Consider the following 23,690-nt stretch of genomic DNA (forward strand, 5'->3'; position numbering starts at 1 on the left):
CAGAAATTAGCCTTCCCTCTTCATTTCCCTTCTATTTCATTTAGGCAGGAAGCCTACTGGTTGCTGGCAGACACATCTAGGCTGGATCTCCTTTTTTTCCTTTTTATTTTTCTTTGCTCTTCCTATTTTTTTCTTTCCTTTTCTTTTTTTCCTTTTTTTTTTTTAAACATTTGGTCTCAATACATAGCTCAGGCTAACTGGCCTTGAACTCACTATGTAGCCCAGGCTGGCCTGAGGCGATCCTCCTGCCTGAACCTCTCAAGTACTGAAATTACAGGCGTGTGCCACCACACCAAAGCCCAGGGTGAGTCTTCTGTCTTCAGTAATTCCCCTCAGACACAGGAAGAACTAAGCTTCTTCTCCGCATGAGGGAGGATTATCATCCACCCTAGGGAGGATTGGACCCAGAATGGTATAAAAGGAAAAAGAAGAAGGAGAGCTCACTCCTGTTTCTTCTGAGGAGCTCCAGTCTTCACCTTTACCTTTGGCGTTGTCTCCTGGCTTCCAGTGGAGTCTCTCCAGCCTTCCATCCTCCTACTTCAGCCTCCCAAGTGCTGGGATTACAGACACTCACTGCCATGCCTAGCCCACTCAAGAAGTCTCCTGGACTCAAAGGTGTCTGGATAGCACCCCGACAGCTGCCCCAAGTCTGTGCTCAGAAGCGGAAGAGAGATGAGTCTTCAGGTTCTGAGGAGGGACTGTAGGAGGACTTGCTGGGCCTCTTCAATGGAGTCCCTAGTCTAGCATCCTGCTTCCTACCTCCATCGCCTGTCCAGAAGAAGCAGGAGAATGCCCCACTTGAAGATGCAGAATCAGAGATGGAGCAGGAGAGACCCCAGGTGGGTTCTGACTCAGCCCTGAGGGGGAACCTCAGCCTCTCACCTCAGTCTTGTGGCCACAAGTGGAAGAAGGTGTGGTCACCAAAGGCTGAGGAGGGTGAGGAGGGGGGACGTTCCGGGTGCACAGACATAGCCCCCAGGAAAGACATCAGGCTCCCACCTCGAAAGAGGTGGAGGGAATATCTGTCCCCATTGGAAAAGGAGCAGCAGCAGGTACCATCGCAACCACTAGGCCCTGTGCTTCTGACCCACGCAGGTGTTGTGGAGAAGCCTTGTGGCCTCAAGAGGAAGATGAAGAGGAAGCACCTGTCCTCGGTGCTGCCTGAGCACCACGAGGCCTTCACCAGGCTGCTCCAGGATCCCGCCATCAAGGGATTCCTGGCCTGGGACATAAACCTGATGGCCTCTGACAAGAACCTCCTGGCCATGGTCATCGCCTACTTCAGCCGGGTCGGCCCCTTCCCCTGGCAGTTCCAGAGGATCCACTTCTTCCTGGCGCTCTACCTGGCCAACGACATGGAGGAGGACAACCAGGAGTCTAAACTACACATGTTCTTCTTCCTCTGTGGGATGAATTTCGACAAGATTCCCCAGTTCCACAAGCTGCAGTACCAGTTCATCTGCTGCATGGATTGGAACCTCTGGGTGACCCGAGAGGAGTGTGAGGAGATCCAAGCTTACAACCCTACGCTCTGGGTGTGGGGCTGAGATCGCACTGTCATCCTGGGACCCTGGAGCCCTGAGGACGTTGGCGCAAAGAACTGTGGCCAGGGGAGCAATGAAGCAGAATCACCTCAGCGAACTCCCCGGAGCCAGGGAGCCTGTGGTGGGACCGTGGGGGACGGGTCTCACTCTGGGACCAAGTTTCCCATGAATTAGAAGTTGGACATCTGTTATTTTTATAGATTTGGTTCCCCATAGTCTTGATGGCAACTAGAGATGCCCGGTAGAGTGTCAGGGAATTACTTAAAGCATAACAATAGGTCCATAGGCACGTCAGAGATTCCTTTACCACCTAGTATAAACTGTATTCGTTTATTGTAAATTTTGCTCAGAGAAATATTACTATGTATATTTGAAGTAATAGTGAGATGTGCATATTTGTATTCCTCTTCTTATAGTGTTTTGATAGGTTTGGTTTTTGTCTTTTAGTACTGGGGATTGAATTCAGGGCCTTGTGCTTTCAAGGCAGGTGGCAAAACCACTGAGCTAAATCCCTGGCCCCTTGTTAGATATTTTAACGGATAGATGTACATAAATACTTTGTCTTTCGAAAGGTTTTTATCTTATATGTTATAGTTAGTTATACATGCCTTATGCTCATAGCCAGGCGGTACTCCCCTCAAACTCTTGTAAATGTACATATTGAATGGCTTCCCTCGTGAATCTGACGTCCAACAGAGCAGTAGGTGGTAGCAGCAACGTATACTCCCCGTGTTTTACAGAGGACAGGGCCGTGTGACTCTTGGGGATGGACAATAAAGATGAGCTGTCTTCTCAAAAAAATCCCACAAATAAATTGTCCTTGTGTCCTTGTGTTCTGTTGTAAATAATAATAATATAAATTTCCTCTATACTTTAAAGCACTTCAGGGAACTTCTCTTGTTTGGAGGAGATACTCTTCCATTATTTTAAAAATTATTTTCCCTCCTAAAACACATCTTTTTATGCCATCTTCTCTCCTCCCCTCTCCGTTTCTCATACTTCTTCTCCTCCTTCCTCCTTGTCCTTCCTGATCTAATGTGTCCACTTCCTTCCCACACCATTTCTCTTTATCTATCCCGGTTTGCATGACAGCGCTCTTCCCTGACTTCTCATTTGGTTTCATATAACATTTCTACTCTGTCTAGGATCAGCCTTTCCACCCCATTTGGAGCTGAGATCTTAAGGTTGCTTCCAATCCCCTTATCTTTAACCTCTGGCCATGGTGCATTGTGGTTTACACACCAGATTGGGAGCCACCAGTTTGTCCTCTGCTGTCTGGTTAAACACCACATCCGGGAACACTCTGCCCAGGTCACAGTCTCATTCCCCCAGCTCCGCACAGGGACCTGGAAGAGCAGGAGCCATGGAAGTCCTGCCTCTGTCAAGGTCCCACAGGGTACACAGGGTCTGCCACACAGGAAGCGGTTTCCTTTGTTGTTCCCAGCCCCCTCCCACTCCCTCAGGCTACTTCTTTCCACTTGGGAAGACAGTAATACAGATTGTCAGAGTTCTCAATACTATTCCTGCAGGGCGAGTGTGAAGGAAGGGGTTATACAACTTCTCTCACTTTCCTTGGCCATAGCGGAAATACTTTTGTTTGTTGTTTTATTTTGGGTTTTGGTGCTACAAATTGAGCCCAGGGCTTTGCACACGGTAAGCACTCGATCTATGCTGAGCTGCACCCCCATCATAGCTTTTTGAGTTTATGATTTAAAGTTGTTCTCTTTTGGGTTGGGGGGGGTAGCTGTTCATGAATAGTTCTCCTTCTTCTTTCTTCTTCCCCTTTCTCCTCTTTCTTCTTCCTGCTCATTTCTTTAGATTTGGAGGAAGATCTGGCTGTATCTTTCCACTGATACTCAGAGGTCTCTTACTCTAGTTTCAAATGATACATATGTGATGAATGTACAAAAAAATTCCTAGAGAACTATTACCAGTACTCAGTGTGTTAAAAAGTAAAAATTCAGGGCTGGGGATTTAGCTCAGTGGTTTCGCCACCTGCTGCGCAAGCACAAGGACCCGAGTTCGATCTCCGGCACCAAAAAAAAAAAAAAAAAGTAAAAGTTCTTGTTCAGATTGTTTATTGTCTGTGGGTAAACATTTCTCAAAACTGCTGCAATGCCAGTTATCTCTTCTGTTGTCTATGGCTTGTTCTTCACGTTCTTCCAGCTTGAAATTCTAGGTGTGGGACCAGCATATATTGCATTGGCATATACATTGCCACCAGCTTCCCAGGTCATTGTTATACGTGAACAGACTCATTTGATAATGAAGCCCTATTCATTTTCAGAAAGTGCCAAGGGTACTAAATGCAGCTAAGAAGTCAGGCACAGTTCCAATACCAACTGTCAACCAGTACTCATACTTCTTTGTTCCTGCTCTTATCTACCGAGACAGCTATCCCAGAACTCCCACTGTAAGATGGCATTATGTTGCTATGCAGTTTGCACAGGTTTTCGGTTGCCTTTTTTATGTGTACTATATCTTTGAAAGGCTGTGTGCACCATTGTTTGGGAATATCAAACAGGAGCCTTTCAGCGCTAGGGTTCTGGTCCTACGTGTGTTTAACTCCATCTTGCCAGGTGTGCTGATCTTCCTCCTTTTTTTGCCTTTTTGCACTGCTGCCTCAATGCCTCTGCTGAGATGTTATGATTTGGTGACAGGCTGTTTTATAAGGATTGGTGGAATTCTACATCATATGCTAATTATTATAGAACCTGGAAAGTGGTGGTCCATGACTGCCTACACTACTATGCTTACAAGGACCTTCTTTGGTTTTTTTCAAAGAGATTCAAAGCTGCTGCCATGTTAGCTGTCTTCACTTTATCTGCTGTAGTTCATGAATATCCCCTGGCTGTTTGCTTGAGCTATTTCTACCCAGTCCTCTTTGTGTTCCTCATGTTCTTCAGAATGGCTTTCAACTTCATTGTCAATGACAGTTGGAAAAGGCCAGTTTGGAACATTACGATGTGGGCTTCCGTTTTCTTGGGCCAGGCAGTACTGTTTGCTTTTATTCTCAAGAATGGTATGCACATCAACACTGTCCCCTGAAAAATCTCACATTTCTGGATTATGTCGGGCCATGTTCCTGGACTTGCCATTATGTGTTTTAGAAGCTTGGACTTTATTTCCTTCTTGATCACTGAAGATTTGAATGTTCTGCATTATTTGGGCCCAGCTGTTTCCAGCTGTTACTGAAGTTGGAACCACTCCAGCCTTCACAGCACATCTCGACACTCCATTCCTAGCACACCTGAAGCTGGGCTGTTGAATGTTCACGGGGATCTTGTATTATTCTTCTTCTTTTCTTTTTCTCCCCTTTTTGGGAGAAGAGAGACTTGTAGCTGAGGTTATGACAGGTTTTTACTGGGTCATCTCAGCTTAAGCCCTGGTGATTGTATCTGTTTCATGAATTTCTCCAGTAAGAATCTAAACATTCTCTCTCTCTCTTTTTTTTTTTTTTTGGCCACTGAATTATCCAAAAAAAGTTATGAAGAACAAGATCATGTAAGTACTTCTGGCTTAGAATTTTTTTCATGCACACTATTGGAAATTATGCTAATTAAACATGCAATTGGGAAAGAGAGAAGAAACATGTAACAGTTTTTGCTATTTCTAGTAGAAAGGGAAAATAATCCATTTTCCAAGATAATCTCATTATATACCTTATTTTTGTATTGTTTTTAAAGGTCAAGTCTATTCAACTTTTTCCTTCTCTGTGCAATTTAGGCCACAATTTTTGTTAAGCAATTAACTGCCTTTCCCCTTGAATTCTTGAGTTTGTTTCGTTTTTTTGTTTTGTTTTGTTTTGGGTACCGGGGAATGAACTCAGGACCTTATGCTTGCAAAGCAGGGGGCTGAACCACTGAGCTAAATCCCTGGCCCTGAATTCCTGAGTTTGTGTCCATAATAATATATTTATTGATGGGGGCAGAGTAGGTAGGGAAAAAGAAGTAGCACAGAAAAAAATTTTTTTCTCATAATTTCCAAAGTAGTTTGCCAGGGATTTAGCTGAGCGGTTCCCCCACCTGCCCCCAAAGTAGTTTGCAAAAAGACTTGCTGAGTCAATTATGTGTTTAAAGTAGTTTATCACATAATTTACATGGCAGATTTTTAACTTTAATAGCTTATTTGAAGTTATTTGGAAGTATCCTTTGGTATAGTTATTTTATTGTCTAATAAATATTAACTTGCCTTGAAAAAAAAAAAAAAAACTGCTGCGATGCAACAGGGAAAAGGCAGAGATTCATCCAGCCCCAAACTCAGGGTCTAACAGATCTTGGTTCAGGCCCCAGTGCTGCCACCCACTCGTGGGATGTTCAGCAAGCTGCCTACACCTGGAGATCTCAGTTCCTTCATCTATAAAAAAAAGGATGATACCCACCTCATCACATGAAATCCTCAACCCATCTATTCCCGACATTTTCTGCATTGTTTCCCATTTCCATCACCCAGATCAAGGAATCTGGATTTTCAAAATTGAAAGGAGCCTTAAAGGTTTTCTAATCCAAGCCTCTAACATTATAAAAGAAGGATTAAAATCACAAGAAATTCCATCAGAAATAATATCGGCTCCCTAATTCCCAGAGACTGGATTTAGAGTTTTGGTCAATGGATATTAACATTTTGATCATTGGGTGGGGACTTTTCTCATTGTAGATTATTAACTAAGTGCCTAATTTATTAAACACGGGACAAAATCCTTCCAACAGGACCTGTGACAACAGCCTAGTATTTCTGAATCTCAATTCAGCATATTTTTCATTAACTGACAGTGTCTCTTACATTATTAGAAGAACTACCTTGCCTAATACAGTGGTGAGTGCCTGTAATCCCAACTACTCAGGAAGCTGAGGCAGGAGGACCAAGAGTTCAAGGCCAACCTGGGCAACACTGCAAGGCTCTGCCTCAAAACAGTGGGGGGCCTGTGGTCGTAGCTCAGTGACAGTGCACTTTCCTAGCATGGGCAAGCACATGGGTTTAATACCTAGGACTAAAAAAGGGGAGGGATCTATTTTAATCCCATGAAGGCTAATAAAAATGTTTATAATTATAGAAATATAAAATTAAAAAGAAGAGAAATGGAATCAGTCTTTTTAAAAGCTTGGCTCAAGGGGAAAGGAAAAACTATGAGAAAAGAGAAAAAATGGAAATGAAATCTATGCAAATAGGGAAGGGCAGAGGGGGTGAAGGGTGCACAGGTAATGGGGGGAAAGAAAAGAACCAAGATACATCATGTACAGGTATAAACACCCAATGATAAATGTAAACGAATTGTATACCTAAAATGTACCAATAAAAGAACTAAAAAATAAAATAAATAAATAAATAAAAGCTTGGCTCATTAAATACAGAAACAAATGTCCAAACTACTCCTAAAATATAGGGCTCCCATACACTAAACTCACCAAAGTGTTGGCTTTGTTCATCCTCTCAGTGTAAAAATTTTAACTCTAGTTCATAATTCTTCAAAATATCCATTTAAAGATCATAGTACCGAAGATACTGTGTTGTGACTAGCTCCCAAAAAATCAGGAATGCTTAGAGGAAAAAAAAATCTAATATATTAGACAACAATGACTTGGACCATCAAAATAATGTATGTTGCTTCCAATTCAGACATTCTAAGATTAAAAGCACTCAGAAAAAGGACAAGGGATTTAGCTCAGTGGTCTGGCCGCCTGCTGCACAGCGCAAGGACCCGAGTTCGATCTCCTGTACAAAAAACAACAACAACAACAACAAAAAGCACTCAGAAAAAGTGGCCTTGAAGAATAAGTTTCCCTAGATAAAATCTGTGCCACCCCTACTCTTCCAGTGACAGGCCCCAGACACTTACCCTTTGTGCAACAAAACAGCCAGACACAGACCTCCCTCGCAATTGACCCTGGTCACATATACTAGAATGTTGTTGACATACATATCATACTATCCTAGCTGAAATACAGATGATATTAATTCAAATCTCTCTTTCTCCCACTGTGGCAACTTGTAAACCAGATAAACAGGTTAGTAATAAATGGTTATGAGGTAAAGAAGACTGGAGATACTGCATCCTACTCCCTGACCCTTCAGGGTATACATATGAGACAGACTTTCAGAAACAGCATTTGTATGTATCTTTATTACTTATATTAGTCAGTTTCCCACTGCTGGGACAAAATACCAGACACCCACAACTTGAAAGACGTTCATTGTGGCTTGCAATTTCAGTGGTTTCAGTCCATGGTTGGCAGGTTCCAAGGCATAAACCACGTTGTGGAAGGGCCTAGTGGAGGGAAGCTGTTCTGATCATGGTAGTTAGGAAGCGGGGGTAGGGGGAGAGCCAGGGACATTAGCACACTCTTCTGCTTAAGCTCCCAGTGATCTGCCTCTTTCTTCCAAGTAGGTCCCATCTATAACCAGCAGTCAGCTTTGAACTCATCAATCCTCCGAACACATGACTTGATAAAAGTCTTCTTTATGCACAAAGTTAAAGTACAGTTGGCCCTCTGTATCCATGGGTTTCACATTTGTAGATTCAGAAAATATTCAAAGAAAGGGCTGGGTATGATGGCACACACCTCTAATCCCAGAACTCAGGAGGCTGAGACAGGAGGATTTTTCCTTGGCATTATTCCCTAAACAATCCAGTGTAACAACTGTTTACAGCTTTTTCATGTATTAAGTATTATAAGTAATCTAGAGATGATTTATCATATAAGACCGGGTGTGCATAAGTTACAATACCATGCCATTTTATAGAAGAGTCTTGAGTGTCCTTGTATTTTGATGTTCAAGGAAGTCCTAGAACTAATCCTCCACAGATACTAAGGGACAAGTGGAGAGAGAGAGAGAGAGAGAGAGAGAGACAGAGACAGAGACAGAGACAGAGACGGACAGAGAGAGAGACAGAGTTAGTTACTAGGAATTGAACCCAGAGCCTTCACAGTGAGCTCTATCCCCAGCGAGTTTTGTTTTGTTTTAACTTTGAGACAAGCTCTTGCTAAGTCACTAAATTGCCCAGGTGGGCCCCAAACTTGTGATCCTCCTGCCTCACCCTCCTACAGTTCTGGGGTTACAGGTGTGCACCACCATGCCTGGCTGACAACTATATTGTCTAAGGCCCAACAGAGAAGCTCTTTCTAGAAAATACTGGAAGCCATTACAATGTATTCATAGCTGAAAACTTGGCTACTCAAAGCATTTAGCTTTCTCAGTAATGCTGGCTCTGCCATAAAGTTTCAGAAAAAGGACAAGCCAGAAACTTCCATACAGCTAGGTTGTTCATAATTTTATTTTACAAAGCATGTGACTCTTAAGTGTATTCAAAGTCAAACAATATACTTGAAGTTATAAGAGCTTCTATTGCTAAGATCCATAATATACATAAAATAGTCAATTACACTTCACTTTTTACACTTGCTTTTTGACTATATGTTTTCAGCTTTTTGCTGATGGATAATTTTGCTTTTTCCTTCACAGTCCAACATGCATTTGGTCAACATAGTCCAATGAGCATTCATCTTAGACTAATGCTGCAGCCAGACTTTTCATGTTCTCTTAAAAACCAGAATCTGAGTTTAGCTGGCAATATTTCTCAGCCGCATTGTAGCTGAGGGTGACCATGTAACTAAACTCTGGCCAAGAGAACAGTAAGCGGAAGTAACATATACAGCTTCTGCTTTGTGTTCCTTAAATGGAAAACTGTGTCCTTTTAATCTACTCCTTGCTTTCCCACTTTGCTGCTTAGAACTTGGACTTGGTGACAAGCTAACTAGGAGCAAGCAGACGAGGCTAAAATTTTAGGGATGGTTGAACTGCAGGATTTAAGAAGCCAACACACTAGCATTATGTGAGAAATCAGACTATTGAGTAGAAAACAAAATTTCATCTTGTTTATATTGCAGTTAACACGCAGCTGAATCTTCGTCCTAATTAAAACATCCTACAATTTCTACTTCAATTGTGTTACATTTAGAATGTGCTTTTGTTATTAATTGCTATTTCATTTTCGCTAATTGTTGCCGAGTATTTAAGACAAGTAGCAAAAAAATTATACAGATTTCTGTACAAAGAGGAATAGTAACTCTGCAAAAGCTGATGGCATTAATATACAATACTTCAAAATTGTTATTGTATTAATTCATTATACAAGTCTAAATCTAAGTCAGGTGTGGTGTCACATACATGTGATCCTAGCACTTGGAAGGCAGAAGCAGGAGGATTACTGGGAGTTCAGAGACCAGCCTGGGCTACATAACGAATTCAAAGCCAGATTCAACTACAAGCGAGATCCTGTCTCAAAAACAAAGCAAAACAAAAAGCCTATACTCAAGATTATGCAAAATGTTGCCTACTCGTGAAGACTAACACATAGTCTTTTAGAGAAACATTCCTGAACACTGAATTTGTTTCTTGGCTTTGGGAGCAGCTAGGACAAAAACTACAAGAAAACATTCTAGTTATCCATAGCAAACTAGTGATTTCCTGTTGCCAAATCCTAGTAGATGTAATCCACTTACTCTAAATCTATATTTAACAATCTTTGGAGTTTCAGTTCTAATGATGGCTAAAAATAGTTTGTTCGGTAGAGAGAATAGACATGTTCAAAAAGCTGATACAAACTAAGAATGATGTGAGTATAACCTTTTTCAGAAAGTGGCCTGCTTGCAGGTGCAAAGTTCCATTCATAAACAACTCAGCTAGGGAACTGGGAAGGAAAGTTCTGAGTCATTTCTCTTAAGAGTTATAAAGGTAAAGAAGTGGTTAGGAAAAGAAAACTAATTTTGAAGTAACAAGCATTAGTGCCTGAAAGGGTGATTTCCAGTATGACCATAATTTCTATTTCTGCTATGGGTACCAGAAATAAAATTATGAGAAGGAACAGAGAAATGGGTATTTCTGGTTCTTATAATTCTCTTTGTGCTATCAAAGCAGGGTACAAGCAGTCGGGTGCTGAAAGAGAAAGAAAGGCCATGTCTTCAGAGAACTCTCAGGAAACACCTGGGAGAAGCTCTGAGGACTTCAGTTTCACAATTTACCAAATAAGTCCTAACGGTCATCTCATTTCAAAATGATGAGCAGTGTAACAAACTAACTTCTCTCAACTGCTCCATTTTTACTAACTGGATAGTGGCCGCCATATTACCTCATGGAGGAACATGGGCTTCCTGTGAGTCTCCCCTCACATTATCCCACTGTCTTCCTGTCACCCCTTCTTTCCTTTCGTTCCTTCCACCCGAGTTTAAGCACTTGGTACCTCACATTGTACAACCACTGAAACAGCCTCCTTCCCGGCTCACTTTCCAGTCACTACATACATTATTAATCCATTAGTTCAACACTCTCTACACTTTTTTTTTTTTTTTTGGTACCGGGGATCGAACTCGGGTCCTTGCACTTGCACACCAGGCGGCGAAACCACTGAGCTAAATCCCTGGCCCAACACTGTCTTCACTCGCAGGCCCTGAGATAAGTGCTAGAAGTGCCATGGTAGGCAAGGTGGACACGTTGCCTGCCCTCGCAGTTTGTGTTCTAGCAAGGCGTGCTGGGGAGGCAATTTTGTGACATAATCCCAAATCTTACCCTGTTACGACCTGAATTATGACCACCATAATGTGTATGTCCCCATTGCGACTGTATTTGGAGATTGAGCCTTGAAGGCGGTCATTAAATTTAAATAAAGTCATAAGAGTAGGGCTCTAATTTGACAGGACTAGTGCTGTCCGAAAATGGAGAAGCCAGGCATGCTATCCCACACCTGTTATCCCAATACTGGAAGCTGAGGAGGAAGATCCCAAGTTCCACCCCAGCCTGGGCAACTTAGTGAGACCCTGTTTCAAAATAAAAAGGGCTTAGAATGGAGAATGGAGTAGTACAGTGCCAGAAAGACAGAGGAGGAAGAGGATGAGGAGACACCAGAAGAGGAGATTTCTCTCTTCAAGGACACAAAGGAAAGGCTGTGTGAGGTCACAGAAAGAAAGCAGCCACTCACAAGGCAAAGAGCAAGGCCCCAGGAGAAACTAACTGTGGCAGCACCTTGATCTGGGACCTCCAACCTCTAGGACTGTGGTAAAAATAACTTGTTTAAGCCACCCAGTCTGTAGTGGTCCGTTAGGGAGCCCGAGCTGATCATCATGCTTCAGTACTCTTGTTCCCTCAAGAGTAGTACTCTCTAATTCCAATTTCTTAGAGCATAATGACAGTTTGCCCATCTTAGGTCTTCCTGCCTATGACTAAATTCTGAGTATTTGGAAGAGCAGCCTAAAACCACAGCACAAATACAAGGTTTTCTTACTCTATTTGAGACAAAGTACACCCAGAAAACTAAATAACCTTTTAGGAACAAGAATCATAAAGTACTGAAACTGCCTGCTTGGTAAGTTTGCATCTGTTCAGAACATTCACATACATAGGTTTCATTGCTACTCACAGAAGAGTAAGAATTATCTTGGCCCAAAGTAGGTACAATTAGAAACATAGTACAGCTTTTTAATCTTTATTTTTCCTAGAAAACAATAATTTGACATATTTATCTGAAAAAGACATGTTACCTAACAACATCTTTTTTTGGTAATAGTGATAGGTTGATACTGTAGCAATCAAAGACCTCACCTATATTCACTAAGGGTCATACCACAGGCCGTATGAATTCATCCAAATAGCAACACACTTGGAAATTCACTTTGTGCCACAGCCTAAGCCAGAAAAAAAAGAAAGAAAAAAGAAGAAGAAAGAGAGGAAGAAGGAGGAAGGGGAGGAGAAGAGGAAGGGAGAACGAAGTAGCAGGTCAGCAGGCTCCAGTAGTTCATCAAATGGATTTAGCTGTAGCAAGGACACTGTGGTGTTATAAACTTGAGTACTGCCAAACCTTGCTCTCTAGGTTATACTCATTCTTCGGTCAGCTTCTGCCTATCCGAGGTTACTAAGTTACATAAACACTTCAGTCTTTCCCAGCAGGACAGCTGCTGCTTGCCAAGAATAGCTACTCACTTTTACAAACTTTAGGTTTGAGGTGTTATTTTTCCCTCTCTTTCAGGAGAGGCTACTTATCACCTCCTCATAGTAATAAAGGTTTCATAGCTTTAGAAAATGTTCTTAAGAGTTGACTGGGAGGGCCGGGAATTTAGCTCAGTGGTTCTGCCGCCTGCCTTGCAAGCCAAGGACCCAAGTTCGATCCCCGGTACCAAAAAAAAAGTTGACTGGAACTTTAGAAGCTAGTGGGTTTATTAACAAAGCACACACACTGGTACATTTTAACACCTAGTGGTGGCATTATTCAGCAAAGTGGGCCTCAGTGAAAGCCAACGCTCAAATAACACAGGAAGTTTTCCTTGGAATGCACTTTAGGTTTAAATTACACAAATGTATACATGGCTCAAAAGTGATGGTCCTCCTGGGGGAAAATTTTTTGTTTCAATAATACACCACTTACTGATTTGTAAAAGATGAATGAAAACTTATTTTATTCTAATTAAAAGGATAATGTATAGTTACATAAAATATTCAAACAACTCAGAAGACTATATAAAGTAAAAACCACTCGATTGCTTCTCGGTCTTTTGGCTAAGAGCAAGTACAAAGTAAAAACCACTCGAAATCCTAGTTCATAGATACATTATAAACTGTTTTAAAGCTTTTGAGGAATACCATTCCAGCTGTGTATCCATGTGTATCCATTTCTAAATACTGTTTATGCATGTGTTATGGTTTGGGTCTTGGTGTACCCCCAAAGCCTCATGCAGTCATAGGGGGCTTTTTCAGAGGTGGCTGAATGTAGAGTATGTGATGCTGGGATTAAACCAGTCCACTGACTGATTTGGCACCGCCCTAATCCCAGTAGCCTAGATAAGATACAAGGGGTAGAAAGATGTTGTTCAGGTCCCTTCTTGTTTGCTACCTTCGGTCCGCCATGAACTGCTGCCCCTCTGCCATGTGTTACCCTGCCTTGGAGCAGCCAACTATGGACTGAAACCTCTACAAACTGTAAGCTAAATAAACCTTTCCTCCCTTAACTTGTGAGTGTTGGGTATTTTGTCTCCGCAATCAGAAAAGTAACTAAGACAGCATGTATATATACACATTTCAGGGGTTGAGGATTTACCTCAGTGCTGCTGCACCTGCCTCGCAAGTGCAAGGTCCTGAGTTTGATCCCTAGTACCAGAAAAAAGAAAATTACTACTTGTTCATTATTTATGTTAATTAAGAATATTATTTTGTAGCTTGATTTTTTCACTTAACAATGTGGCTGTCCATATCATATATGCACGATGACCTCAGGGAGAAAATCTGGCTCCACTCCAACGTCAGCCCAAAATCATAAATGAAAGACCCTCATCTCCGGGGGCCGCTGCGACCTAGACCCCACGACCCTCGCTCTCCCCACCCCGCCTCCCACGAGCCCCTCCCTAGCACCCGTCTGAGGCACTAAGTCTCTAGCTCCACACCACTGAGGCCTCCCGAGCCGCAGTCCGGAGTCACCAGTCCCCGTGCTTCGCGTCTCCACCAGGCGGGGGACCACAGCCACAGAGCTGAGGCGCGGAACCTTCGCCCTCAAGACCCAACCCACGTGACCTTGCGCCACGCCCATCGCGCCCACGTGACCCGCGGGCGGCCCGGCGCACGCAGTGGAGCGCAGCTCTGGCCGCCATTGTTCCGCCGAGGGAGGATAGTGGGGCCGGGCGCCGGCGCCGAGACGCCGCTTAGCGGCCGCCGCTGGAGACACTCTCTCCCGTCTCTCCCTTCTGAAGGCGGGGGCTGCGTGAGGCTGACACGGGGGCACCCGGGAGCACCCCCGTCCTCCCCGCGGCGGCAGCGACAGCGGCCGAGCCCCGGCCCGGGCGCGAGCAGTGGCCGCGATGCGCTCGGCCTGAGGCGGCCCAGACCTCGGCGCTGCGCTCAGCTCTTCCGCGGCATCCCCGCGCCCCGGCGTCATCCCGTGAGTCCTCCTGACGGGAGGGAAGATGGCTGCGCGGAGCTGGCAGGAGGAGCTGGCCCAGCAGGCCGAGGAGGGCTCGGCACGCCTTCGGGAGATGCTCTCGGTCGCCTTGGGCTTCCTGCGCACGGAGCTGGGCCTCGACCTGGGGCTGGAGCCGCGGCGGTACCCGGGCTGGGTGATCCTGGTGGGCGCCGGCGCGCTCGGGCTGCTGCTCCTGGTACTGCTGGGTTACGGCTGGGCCGTGGCGTGCGCCGGCGCCCGCAAGAAGCGCAGAAGTCCGCCCCGCCGGCGGGAGGAGGCGGTGGCCGCGCCAGGCCCGACCCCGGACGACTCGGCCTTGCTGCGGAGCCTGCGGGGTGAGGAGCCTAAGAAGAAGAACCGGAAGAAGCTACCCGAGAAGCCCAAGGTGAGTCTGGACTGGTGGATGGGGACCGTGGGCCGGGGGAGGCCGGCCCCCGGCCGCGAGCGTGCAGATGTGGTCGGCGCGACCTGAGGCGCTGGGCTCCCCGAGCACCAGGGCAGGTGGGAGGAGAGCGCACCGTCTGGGGAGCAGGGGAAACCCGGGAAGCGTGAGGACGGGCAGGGAAACCCATTTTGGAGGAAGGAAGTTGAAGGGTCTGGGGTAGGTATATAGAGAAGTACTCAGAGGTCAAGCCTTCTTAGCAGCCTCGGGCGCCGGAATAGCGCACCCTTCCAACAGGCCCTCAGGGCCGGCTGAGCGCGGAGGGGAATGGGACCTTAGGTGGCGTTGGGAAGTTGTGGCGTCTCCTGGAAGGCTGATGTCTATCCCAACTCATAGTGCAGTGGTAGCCAGTGGAGGAAACACACGGTGACCTAAAGAGGGTTAAAGTTGCCCTTTCTAGATCTGCTTCCATTTTAGTTGGGACTGTTAAAGAGAAATGGTTGCATTGCACACTCTTGGACTGGTGAATGTGGCCAGCGGAGGCCGGAACTGGAGCGGGTCAAGAGGGAGTCGGTCACCGAAAACTCTTTGAGGGGTGTGTGTGGCCCTGTAAGAAAGCTCTATGGCAAGTTCAGTGAACTGGTCTGTTGTACACACCACACGTGGTGAGGACCTGAAATAGAGTACAACTGGGTGATACGGCAGAACGGTGAAGGTTGGAAGAGTGTTTGCAGCCCCATGTGTGGAAACACGGAGGGCAACACATCCCTTCTATCAGGCGTTAGTGTTCTGCTTCTAAATTCTTTTTTGTTGTTACCGGGGATGCTTCTAAATTCTTTATTGTTGTTTTCCCGTGGTTCTCGTATTATCTTTCATACTTTTATTTATTTATTTTTATTTATATATTTATTGGTACATTTTAGGTATGCAATAAATTTACATTTATCATTGGGTGTTTGTACCTGAACATGATGTATCTTAGTTCATATTTTTCCCCCATTACCTGTGCGCCCTTCACCCCCTCCACCCTTCCCTATTTACATAGACTTTGTTTGCTTTTTTTTTCTTTCTTTCTCATAATTTTTCCTTTCCCTTCTTCCCTTTCCCCTTCCCCTCCTGCCATCCCTACACCTTTGGACCTTTTCCTATTTCAAATTATCAGTTATTCAATTTAATCATTTTCATCATTTTCATCCTTATTAACACTTTCAGTTTCTGACACCAGAGAAGCTATTCGGTATTTACACATGTGTGTCCTATTTTTCACTTAAGATTATGGCCTCAATATGCATCCATTTAGCTATAAATGTCTCTAGTTTCTCGTTCTTTATTTCTGAGTAGTACTCCATTTTATAAAAAAAAACCACATCTTTATCCAGTTTCCATACTTTTATTTTTCTAAATTAAAGTATTTTCTAAATACTTTATGGTTGAGTAAATTGAGACTATGGAGGGTGTATAGAATTAGAAACATCTCCTACCTATCCTGTTTATATTCACTAAACTCTTCACCTTTTTAAATTTTTATTTTATTTTCAGTACAATTCAGTAAGCTAGTCCTGAGGCCTTGCTAGGTGAAGTGCACTCCAGTGTGTTTGTGAGCAGTGCGAGGTATGCACACAGTAGTTGAGTTAATTGTAGGGACTAGTATGGGATCCAGACTCATAAATAATTATTTTACAGACTAATAGATGCTAATAGAGGTTTGAACAGAGTGTTGAGAAGGTTTGGAGGGTGGAAAACTAATTCCATTGGCTAGATTTAGGAAAGTTACTTCGTGAAGTGGAGAATTTTGTTGGTAACAGTGTTAGAGATGTGACAGGTCACAGTGTATTGTTAGGCCTGTATAAACATTCACACATTTCACTTGCTAATTAGGAAGATGCACACCTGAAACCTAAAAAAGGGCATCATTTTGTCAATGTTAAGTTAAAAGAGAAAATTGAAACATACAATTAAAAATTATATAGAGCATCAAGAAAGTAATGTTATGGTGGAAATAGAGACGTTTGTTCCAGCGTAAAGGAAGAAGTGATCTTGAAAAAGACCACATACTTTAATTCTAGAGCCTTGTGTGTATGTGACAGAATGTGAAAATTTCAAAACCCTCTTTGGCACTTCTAGAATTTCAGATGGACTTGAGGCGAGAGACAGGTGCTCCAACAAGAGCCCATCTGAAGTGCATGATAACACTCAAATGACTCATCTGAAGAACGAACAGATTCTGGGGAACACATACTGTGAAAAATGCACATTAGACTTAGGACTTACCCCAAATGAATAAAAACCCTAGTATTGGGGCCGGGGATTTAGCTCAGTGGTTTCATTGCCTGCTGCGCAAGCGCAAGGACTGGAGTTCAATCCCCAGTACCAAAAAACAAAACCCTAGTAATTAATTTTGAGGAGTAGAAAAGGGAAACTGTGGTTGAATCTTAGTTGATTGAGAAAGTATATCTTTGCTTACCAAATGTTGAAAATGGATGTACTGGAGGTTAGCTGAAACAACATTTACAAAATTGTGTCCTTCAAATTTTTTGACTACGACTCCAGTAAGCAAGATATTTTACAACACAGAAAACTCTTTTATTTATCTTTCTTTAATATTGTGACCCACTAAATTGGTTTCATGTTTGAAACCATGTGAGGCATGATACAGTTTGAAAAACTTTATTGGACTAAGTATAAGGGGTTGTTTATTTAGTACTTGTTCTATGCCTTGTACTATGCCTTGTACATATTTACTTAGAGAAAAGCAAGATCCTGCTTACAAATTAAAGGCAATAAAAAGGAATACCATGGTATTTATACAGTCCCATTCTAAAAGGTATACAAAAAGGAAAGCTCAGTTTCTCTTCTGAGAGTCCTTTATTCCAGTGGTAGAAAAGGACATACAGTTGGCCACCCTGTCCGTGAATTTTGCATCCATGGGTTCAACTGGGGATCAAAAATAGTCTTCAAAAAAATTGCATCTATGCCATGTATGGACTTTTTTCTTGCCATTGTGCCCTGAACAATGCAGTATAACAACTACTTACATAACATTTATATTGTATTAAGTATTTTAAGTAATCTAGAAATGATTTAAAGAATGAGGATGTGTGTAGGTGATATGCAAATATGGCACCCTTTTACATAAGGGACTTGGGCATCTGCAGGTTTTGGTATCCTTAGGAGTCCTGGAACCAACTCCCTAGATACTGAGGGACTATTATACTTATTCAGAAAATCAGCAGTATAACCCGTGTGGCCCCTGGAGAACACAAAATGTGCCTAATCACAGAAGTTGGCCTTTGTTTTTAGTGGGTTTTTTTGGTACCCAGTATCGAACTCGGGTCCTTGTGCTTGCGTGGCAGGCGGTGGAACCACTGAGCTAAATCCCCGATCAAAAGTTGGCTTTTGAGTAGTGGGTAGATTGGGAGAGATTAGGGAAACAGTGAATGCCCAGATTTGGAGGAAGATGGTCTGCCTGGCAAGAATGGGAAACTCTAAACTTGAGTAAAGCATTTAACTGTATGTGTTTGGCTTATGTTGTTATTTATTTATTGAGTGAGTAACCCATTGATCAGTTGTGTCAAGGTCTCACTTTGTAATTCAGGCTGGCCTGGAATTCACTATGTAGCCCAGGCTGGCCTTGATCTCGAAGCAATCCTCCCGCCTCACCCTCCTGAGTGCTGTGTGCCACCACCTGCAGCTGGCTTATCTTGATTATAAATTGAAGATCTTAGTTAAATTGAAGCATTGCAGGATTCTTCAAAGTGCTGTCACTAGGGATTTAGCTCAGTGGTTCCGGCCCCTACCTCGAAAGTGCAAGATCCTAAATTTGATCCCTGGTACCAAAAAAAAAAAAAAAATTGAACCAAAGTGTTGTCTCTGACTATTCTCATAGAGTCATATTGGATGTTTGTTAAATGTGTAGATTTCTGGGTCTTACTACAGATCTTAAAAGTTCAAATTCTAGAATTGGGACTGGAGAATCTGCTTTTTGTTTGATTTTTGCTTTGGTTTGAGATGGATCTGGCTGTGTTGTCCAGGCTACCCTTGAACTCTTGGGCTCAAGTGGTTCTCCTGCCGGAGTCCCCGAAATAGCTGGACTACAGTGTATGCCTCTGCACTCAGCTTTTAGGAATCTGCGTTTATAATGAGCTTTCTTGGTAATCTTTGCCCATTTCTGAAATAGGGCTGTAAGGACCGGGGATTTAGCTCAGTGGTTCCTTTGCCTGCCTCACAAGCACAAGGTCCCAAGTTCAATCCCCTGTACCAAAAAAAAAAAGAAATAGAGCTATAAGATCCGGAGTCTTCTTACTGAGCTATGCCCCCAGCCCTTTTTTATTTTTTATTTTGATACAGGGTCTAAGTTGCCCAGGCTGGGTTTGAATTTAATCCTCCTGCCTCAGCCTCCCAGAGTGCTGGGATTATGTGCCACCATGCCTGGCTTTAAAAAAAATCATATCTTTTATGTATTTTCATGACACCTTAGTTCAATGTAGAGTTCTCTTTTTTTAAATCTTATTTTATCCCATTCTCCCCCTCGACCCCCTCCCCTCCCTATGTGCAGAAGCTTTGTTTCCATTTTTTTCCTTCTATTTTCACTTTTTTTCTTGTCCCTTCCTTTCTCCCTCCCTCCCTTACTTGTTCCACTTCCCATTTGAACACTTTCTTCCCATTTCCCAATAGTCCAATGTAGATTTCAAACAAGTACTCAGTATTTTTTCACTTGACACAATGTAGTAATAGCTTAGTTGCATAGGTCTCAGGCAGTTGGTCTTTAACAGTTCTTACTTTGAATTTCAGCACATAAGGATAATTTCAAAGATAATTCATTTTTAATGAACAATTACTGTGTGTTAGTGTAGGAATTTTCATAAAGATTTGCCATAGTATTATTTTTTCTTGTTTGGGAGTATATATATAACCTTGCCCAATGCTTGACACTCAAAAGGTAATTATTGAATTAGACACTTTCTTTTTATTCTTCATGATAGGCCATGTGAGCCACCTACTTATTTTTTTACAGTTGAAGATATCTATTACAATAAGTTATTCTAATGGTATGTAATGTCTTTTATAGTAATTCTGTTTCAATTTTTATGCCACTCATTATTTTTGCTTAGTCTGTTCGAACAATATTCTAACTGGCTTGCCTGCTTTCAGTCTCTCTGTTGCCAAATTTTCTACCCACTCATGTCAGTTGAATCTTTTGAAGCCCAGCCTTGGCCATGTGAATTTCTTGTTCACATCTCTTCAGTAGTTTCCTGTCACATGTCGAATAAGATCCAAAGTCTGTGTTATGATACACCTCTTCATGGCCTAAACCTTAGGTTTATCTCCAGTGCTGTTCCCAAGATAAATAATTCCGGTTAGCTAGACTTCTGTGTCTTTGTTCATGTTATTTTTGTGTTGAAAGGTCTTGTTTCTTCTAACAATTTTTACACCAGTTGCAGTACTGCCTCATCGTTAAAGCTTTCACTCACTCCCCCACTGGAGTTATATGTTCCATGTAACACCTAGTATAATATTCCACATTTAGTGGAAACTGTACTTGCCATATATTTCATCAAAATGGCCTAATATGGGCTGGGGATTTAGCTCAGTGGTTTTGCCACCTGCTGCGCAAGCGCAAAGACCCAAGTTCGATCCCTGGTACCAAAACAAAAAAAACGCAAAATGGCCTAATATCACCATTTCATGTGGTTCTAATAGTCTGCAAATATCTCAACATTTCATTCATATTGGCAGCATAGAGCACATTAGTATTTGCACACATAGGGGACTTTATAAACATCGATATAATTGATTCTTATTTTTAGCAGTTTTGTTCTGTAAAGTCCCTGCAATCACTGAATTAGTGAATGCTGACTAGAATTTTTAGAGAAAATGCATGGTGGGTTCCTGCAAGCCTCTGGTGACAGTATTTTTACTAGCTAGTCAGTACATAGCCTTGTTTTGTGTATCTTTCTGTCCAAAGACTGACTGACTGACTTCTTCCTTCCTTCCTTTCCTTCCTTCCCTCCTCCCCCCCCTTTCTTTCTTTCCTTCTTTCTTTCTTTCCTCCTATTCTCCCAACCCCACCCCACCCCCCCACCCCCGTACTCGGGATTGAACTCAGGAGCAGGGCCACTGAGCTGCATCCCGGCCCACAGACACCTTTTTTAATGTAGATGATTAACATTGAAATGGCCAACGGTACCAGAATTCATGCCTGAACAAAGCTTTCCTAATGTACATATTTTCTCATTAAGGGACATTGCAGCCTTCTAGCAAATCACTTAGGAACACTGGACAACACTTTAGTCCTGTGGGTTGGGGACTATTTTAAACAGTGAAATTACAAACAAAAAGCACAAAAATGGAAAATATGTGGCTCTAAATAGGGCTCACAAAGAACAGTTGTTTACAATTATGAAAAATTGAAATAAGGCAAAGTGTTGCCTTGACTTCATCTAGGAACTATAGGCCAACTCAATCTTTCTGCAGCTCTGTACATGTCCTCGTGACTGCAGAGGTACCTCAAGTATTGATTTTATGGTTACAGATTTTCATGAGGCAAAAATCATCAATGCAAAATCAATGAATATTGAGGATCACTTATATATTTGTCCCTACGTATCTATATTTGGTCTCTTATCTCCAGAACCTCATGTCTAAATCTATACTTTGAGACAGGGTCTTGCTGTGTAGTTCAGTCTGGCCTTGAACTCAGTTTGTAGCCAGGACTGACCTCGAACTCAAAATGATCCTCCTCCCTCAGCCTCCCAAATGCTGGGATCACAGGCATGGGCCACCACACCATGCCTGGCCCCCATTTCTGTAAATGGCAAATTACCATCCATTTGTTAATCAAACCGTAAATGTTTAAGAATTAGCCTTGATTTTAACCCTTTCCTCACCTCATATCTTTTTTTTTAACCTCATATCTTTCTTACCTCCTATCTAATCCATCAGCAGAGTACTGCCAGTTTTGTCTCCAAAAGATATGTTCAGTGAGATTCCTCCCTCTCTTACTCCTTTTACCTTAGCTCATAGGCTCTAGCAGTAGCCTCCCTTGACTGCCTCCAGTCCTTTTTCTTGCTTCAAACCAACCCTTAAGTAGCTTTTGCATTCAAAATCTTTCTGCAGCCTTTGTGGTCCAGCACCTGCTTTTCTTTCTAAGCAGATTGTTTCCTCTCATTGACTGCTTATAATTGCACTGTTCTTCCTTCATAATCCATTGCCTTTATGTGAGCTGGAATTAACATTTATGGAGCCACACACACACTGTCCTTATTGGTCTTTGAATCTCACCTTAAAAACCATCCCCAGAGGCCAAGCGTGGTGGTCCACACCTGTATCCCAGCACTCAGGGTGCTGAGGCAGGTTTACCGCAAGTTTGAAGCTAGATTGAACTACTCTGTCTCCAAAAAAAGAGAAAAACAAAACACCATCCCCGGAAATCCTTTCCTTATTGTAGTGTTTGAGATAGGCAATCCTTTCTGTTTGTCTCAGGACTCATGTGTTTGTTTGTTCATTTTTTAAAATAAAACATTTGGCTAGTTATTTAGAAAGCACAAGGATCTTCACCACAAAATGAAATATCTCAGAATGTATATGCAAATTTTGCAAATGTCAGTTATGGGTCGTATCTGTAAAATTGTTCTCTCAGCTACAAAAAGATTAAAATTGGAGTTGAATTTTAAAATAGGTAAATGACTATGTCTGAAGCTAAGGTTTATGTAGTTGATAATGTACAAAATATCTGGCAGGGGAAAAATTGTGCTTTCAGACAAAGTGACAAGAAGTTCTGCCTGGAATTTGTATCAGAGCTCTTCACAACTGAAACAAAGAAATTGGCCAAGACTAGGTCTTGCCCATTTGTTAGGTAATGTGTGTGAAGCATCTGACAGGTGTGCGTGGCACAAACTCCCAGATTAACAGCTATTGTTAGGCTCACCTTATAGCCCAGCCTGTCAGCTGAAGATGGTGCTGCTTCTGATTGTTCATAAGGCCTTACCTTTTATCTTTTTGTGATAAACGTAAAGTGTCTATAACTTACGCACCTCCTGTACGCTCAATATAACTTTCAGCTAAGCAGATTGGGACTCTTAAAGAAATGTTAACTTGTCCAGGTTAACACATTTGGGATTTTAATCTTGGTCTCTAAACTTGCCTTCAAAACTTATACCGTTAGGACCAGGGGTTTAGCTCAGTGGTGCTGCGCCTGCCTCACAAGCACAAGGTCCCGAGTTCAATCTCCAGTACAAAAAACAAAAACAAAAACTCATACTGTTTAAAGAGAGGAGAGGGGAGAAAACACCTTTTGTCTTGTATTTTAAGATTGCTGTTTTATTTGTTTATTTTGTTTTGTTTTTTGTTTTTTTCTACCGGGGATCAAACTCAGGACCTTGCACTTGCGAGGCAGATTAGGATTGCTATTTTATACTTGCCTTCTTTTGCTAGATTCTAAGTTTGAGGGCAGAGATTATGCCTTACCTTTTTTTTGTTTCAAGGTTTTAAGGGTTCTACACATTACTATGTTTACTTACTGACCATTGAGTGAATAAATGCATGGTGAATATGCAGTTTTCTTAGATTTTGTTTTGTTTAAAGAATGATAACAGCACTGTCTCTAGAGCAAGTCTGGACTATTTTTACCCTCTGAGAGGATGTATGTACTTATCTTTCATAATCTGTTATCTTCCCGGCATAATTTGTGTCTGAAGCATTGTGCCTGATAAATGCACATCTGGGCCCTGACTTAATATTTATGAGCGTGCTATAAAAGTGACCTTAATGTTTGAACATGGGGTTAGAGGGGATGGACCATCATAATTTCAGAAAAATACTAGAAGAA

The 23,690-nt window shown here is 42.6% G+C and overlaps 1 protein-coding gene and 2 pseudogenes across 4 annotated transcripts in view; all 3 read left to right on the forward strand.

Moving 5' to 3' along the window:
• Positions 1 to 818: 818 nt before the first annotated feature.
• LOC101710938 (speedy protein E4 pseudogene) lies at positions 819 to 1,718 on the forward strand (annotated as a pseudogene).
• A 1,801-nt stretch (positions 1,719 to 3,519) lies between these two features.
• LOC101711307 (sterol O-acyltransferase 1 pseudogene) lies at positions 3,520 to 4,654 on the forward strand (annotated as a pseudogene).
• A 9,831-nt stretch (positions 4,655 to 14,485) lies between these two features.
• Positions 14,486 to 23,690, forward strand: part of Mtdh (metadherin) — a 61,710-nt gene continuing 52,505 nt past the window's right edge. For all 4 annotated transcript variants that reach the window (XM_013074142.3, XM_013074143.3, XM_004850147.4 and 1 more), the window contains exon 1: positions 14,486 to 14,866. In XM_013074142.3, coding sequence (XP_012929596.2) covers positions 14,486 to 14,866 — 381 coding nt within the window. The remainder of the gene's footprint in view (positions 14,867 to 23,690) is intronic.

The sequence above is a fragment of the Heterocephalus glaber genome, unplaced genomic scaffold (assembly GCF_053883595.1).
Source record: "Heterocephalus glaber isolate CG9 unplaced genomic scaffold, H.glaber_assembly_v1.0 deba00001555, whole genome shotgun sequence".
Lineage (NCBI taxonomy): Eukaryota > Metazoa > Chordata > Mammalia > Rodentia > Bathyergidae > Heterocephalus > Heterocephalus glaber.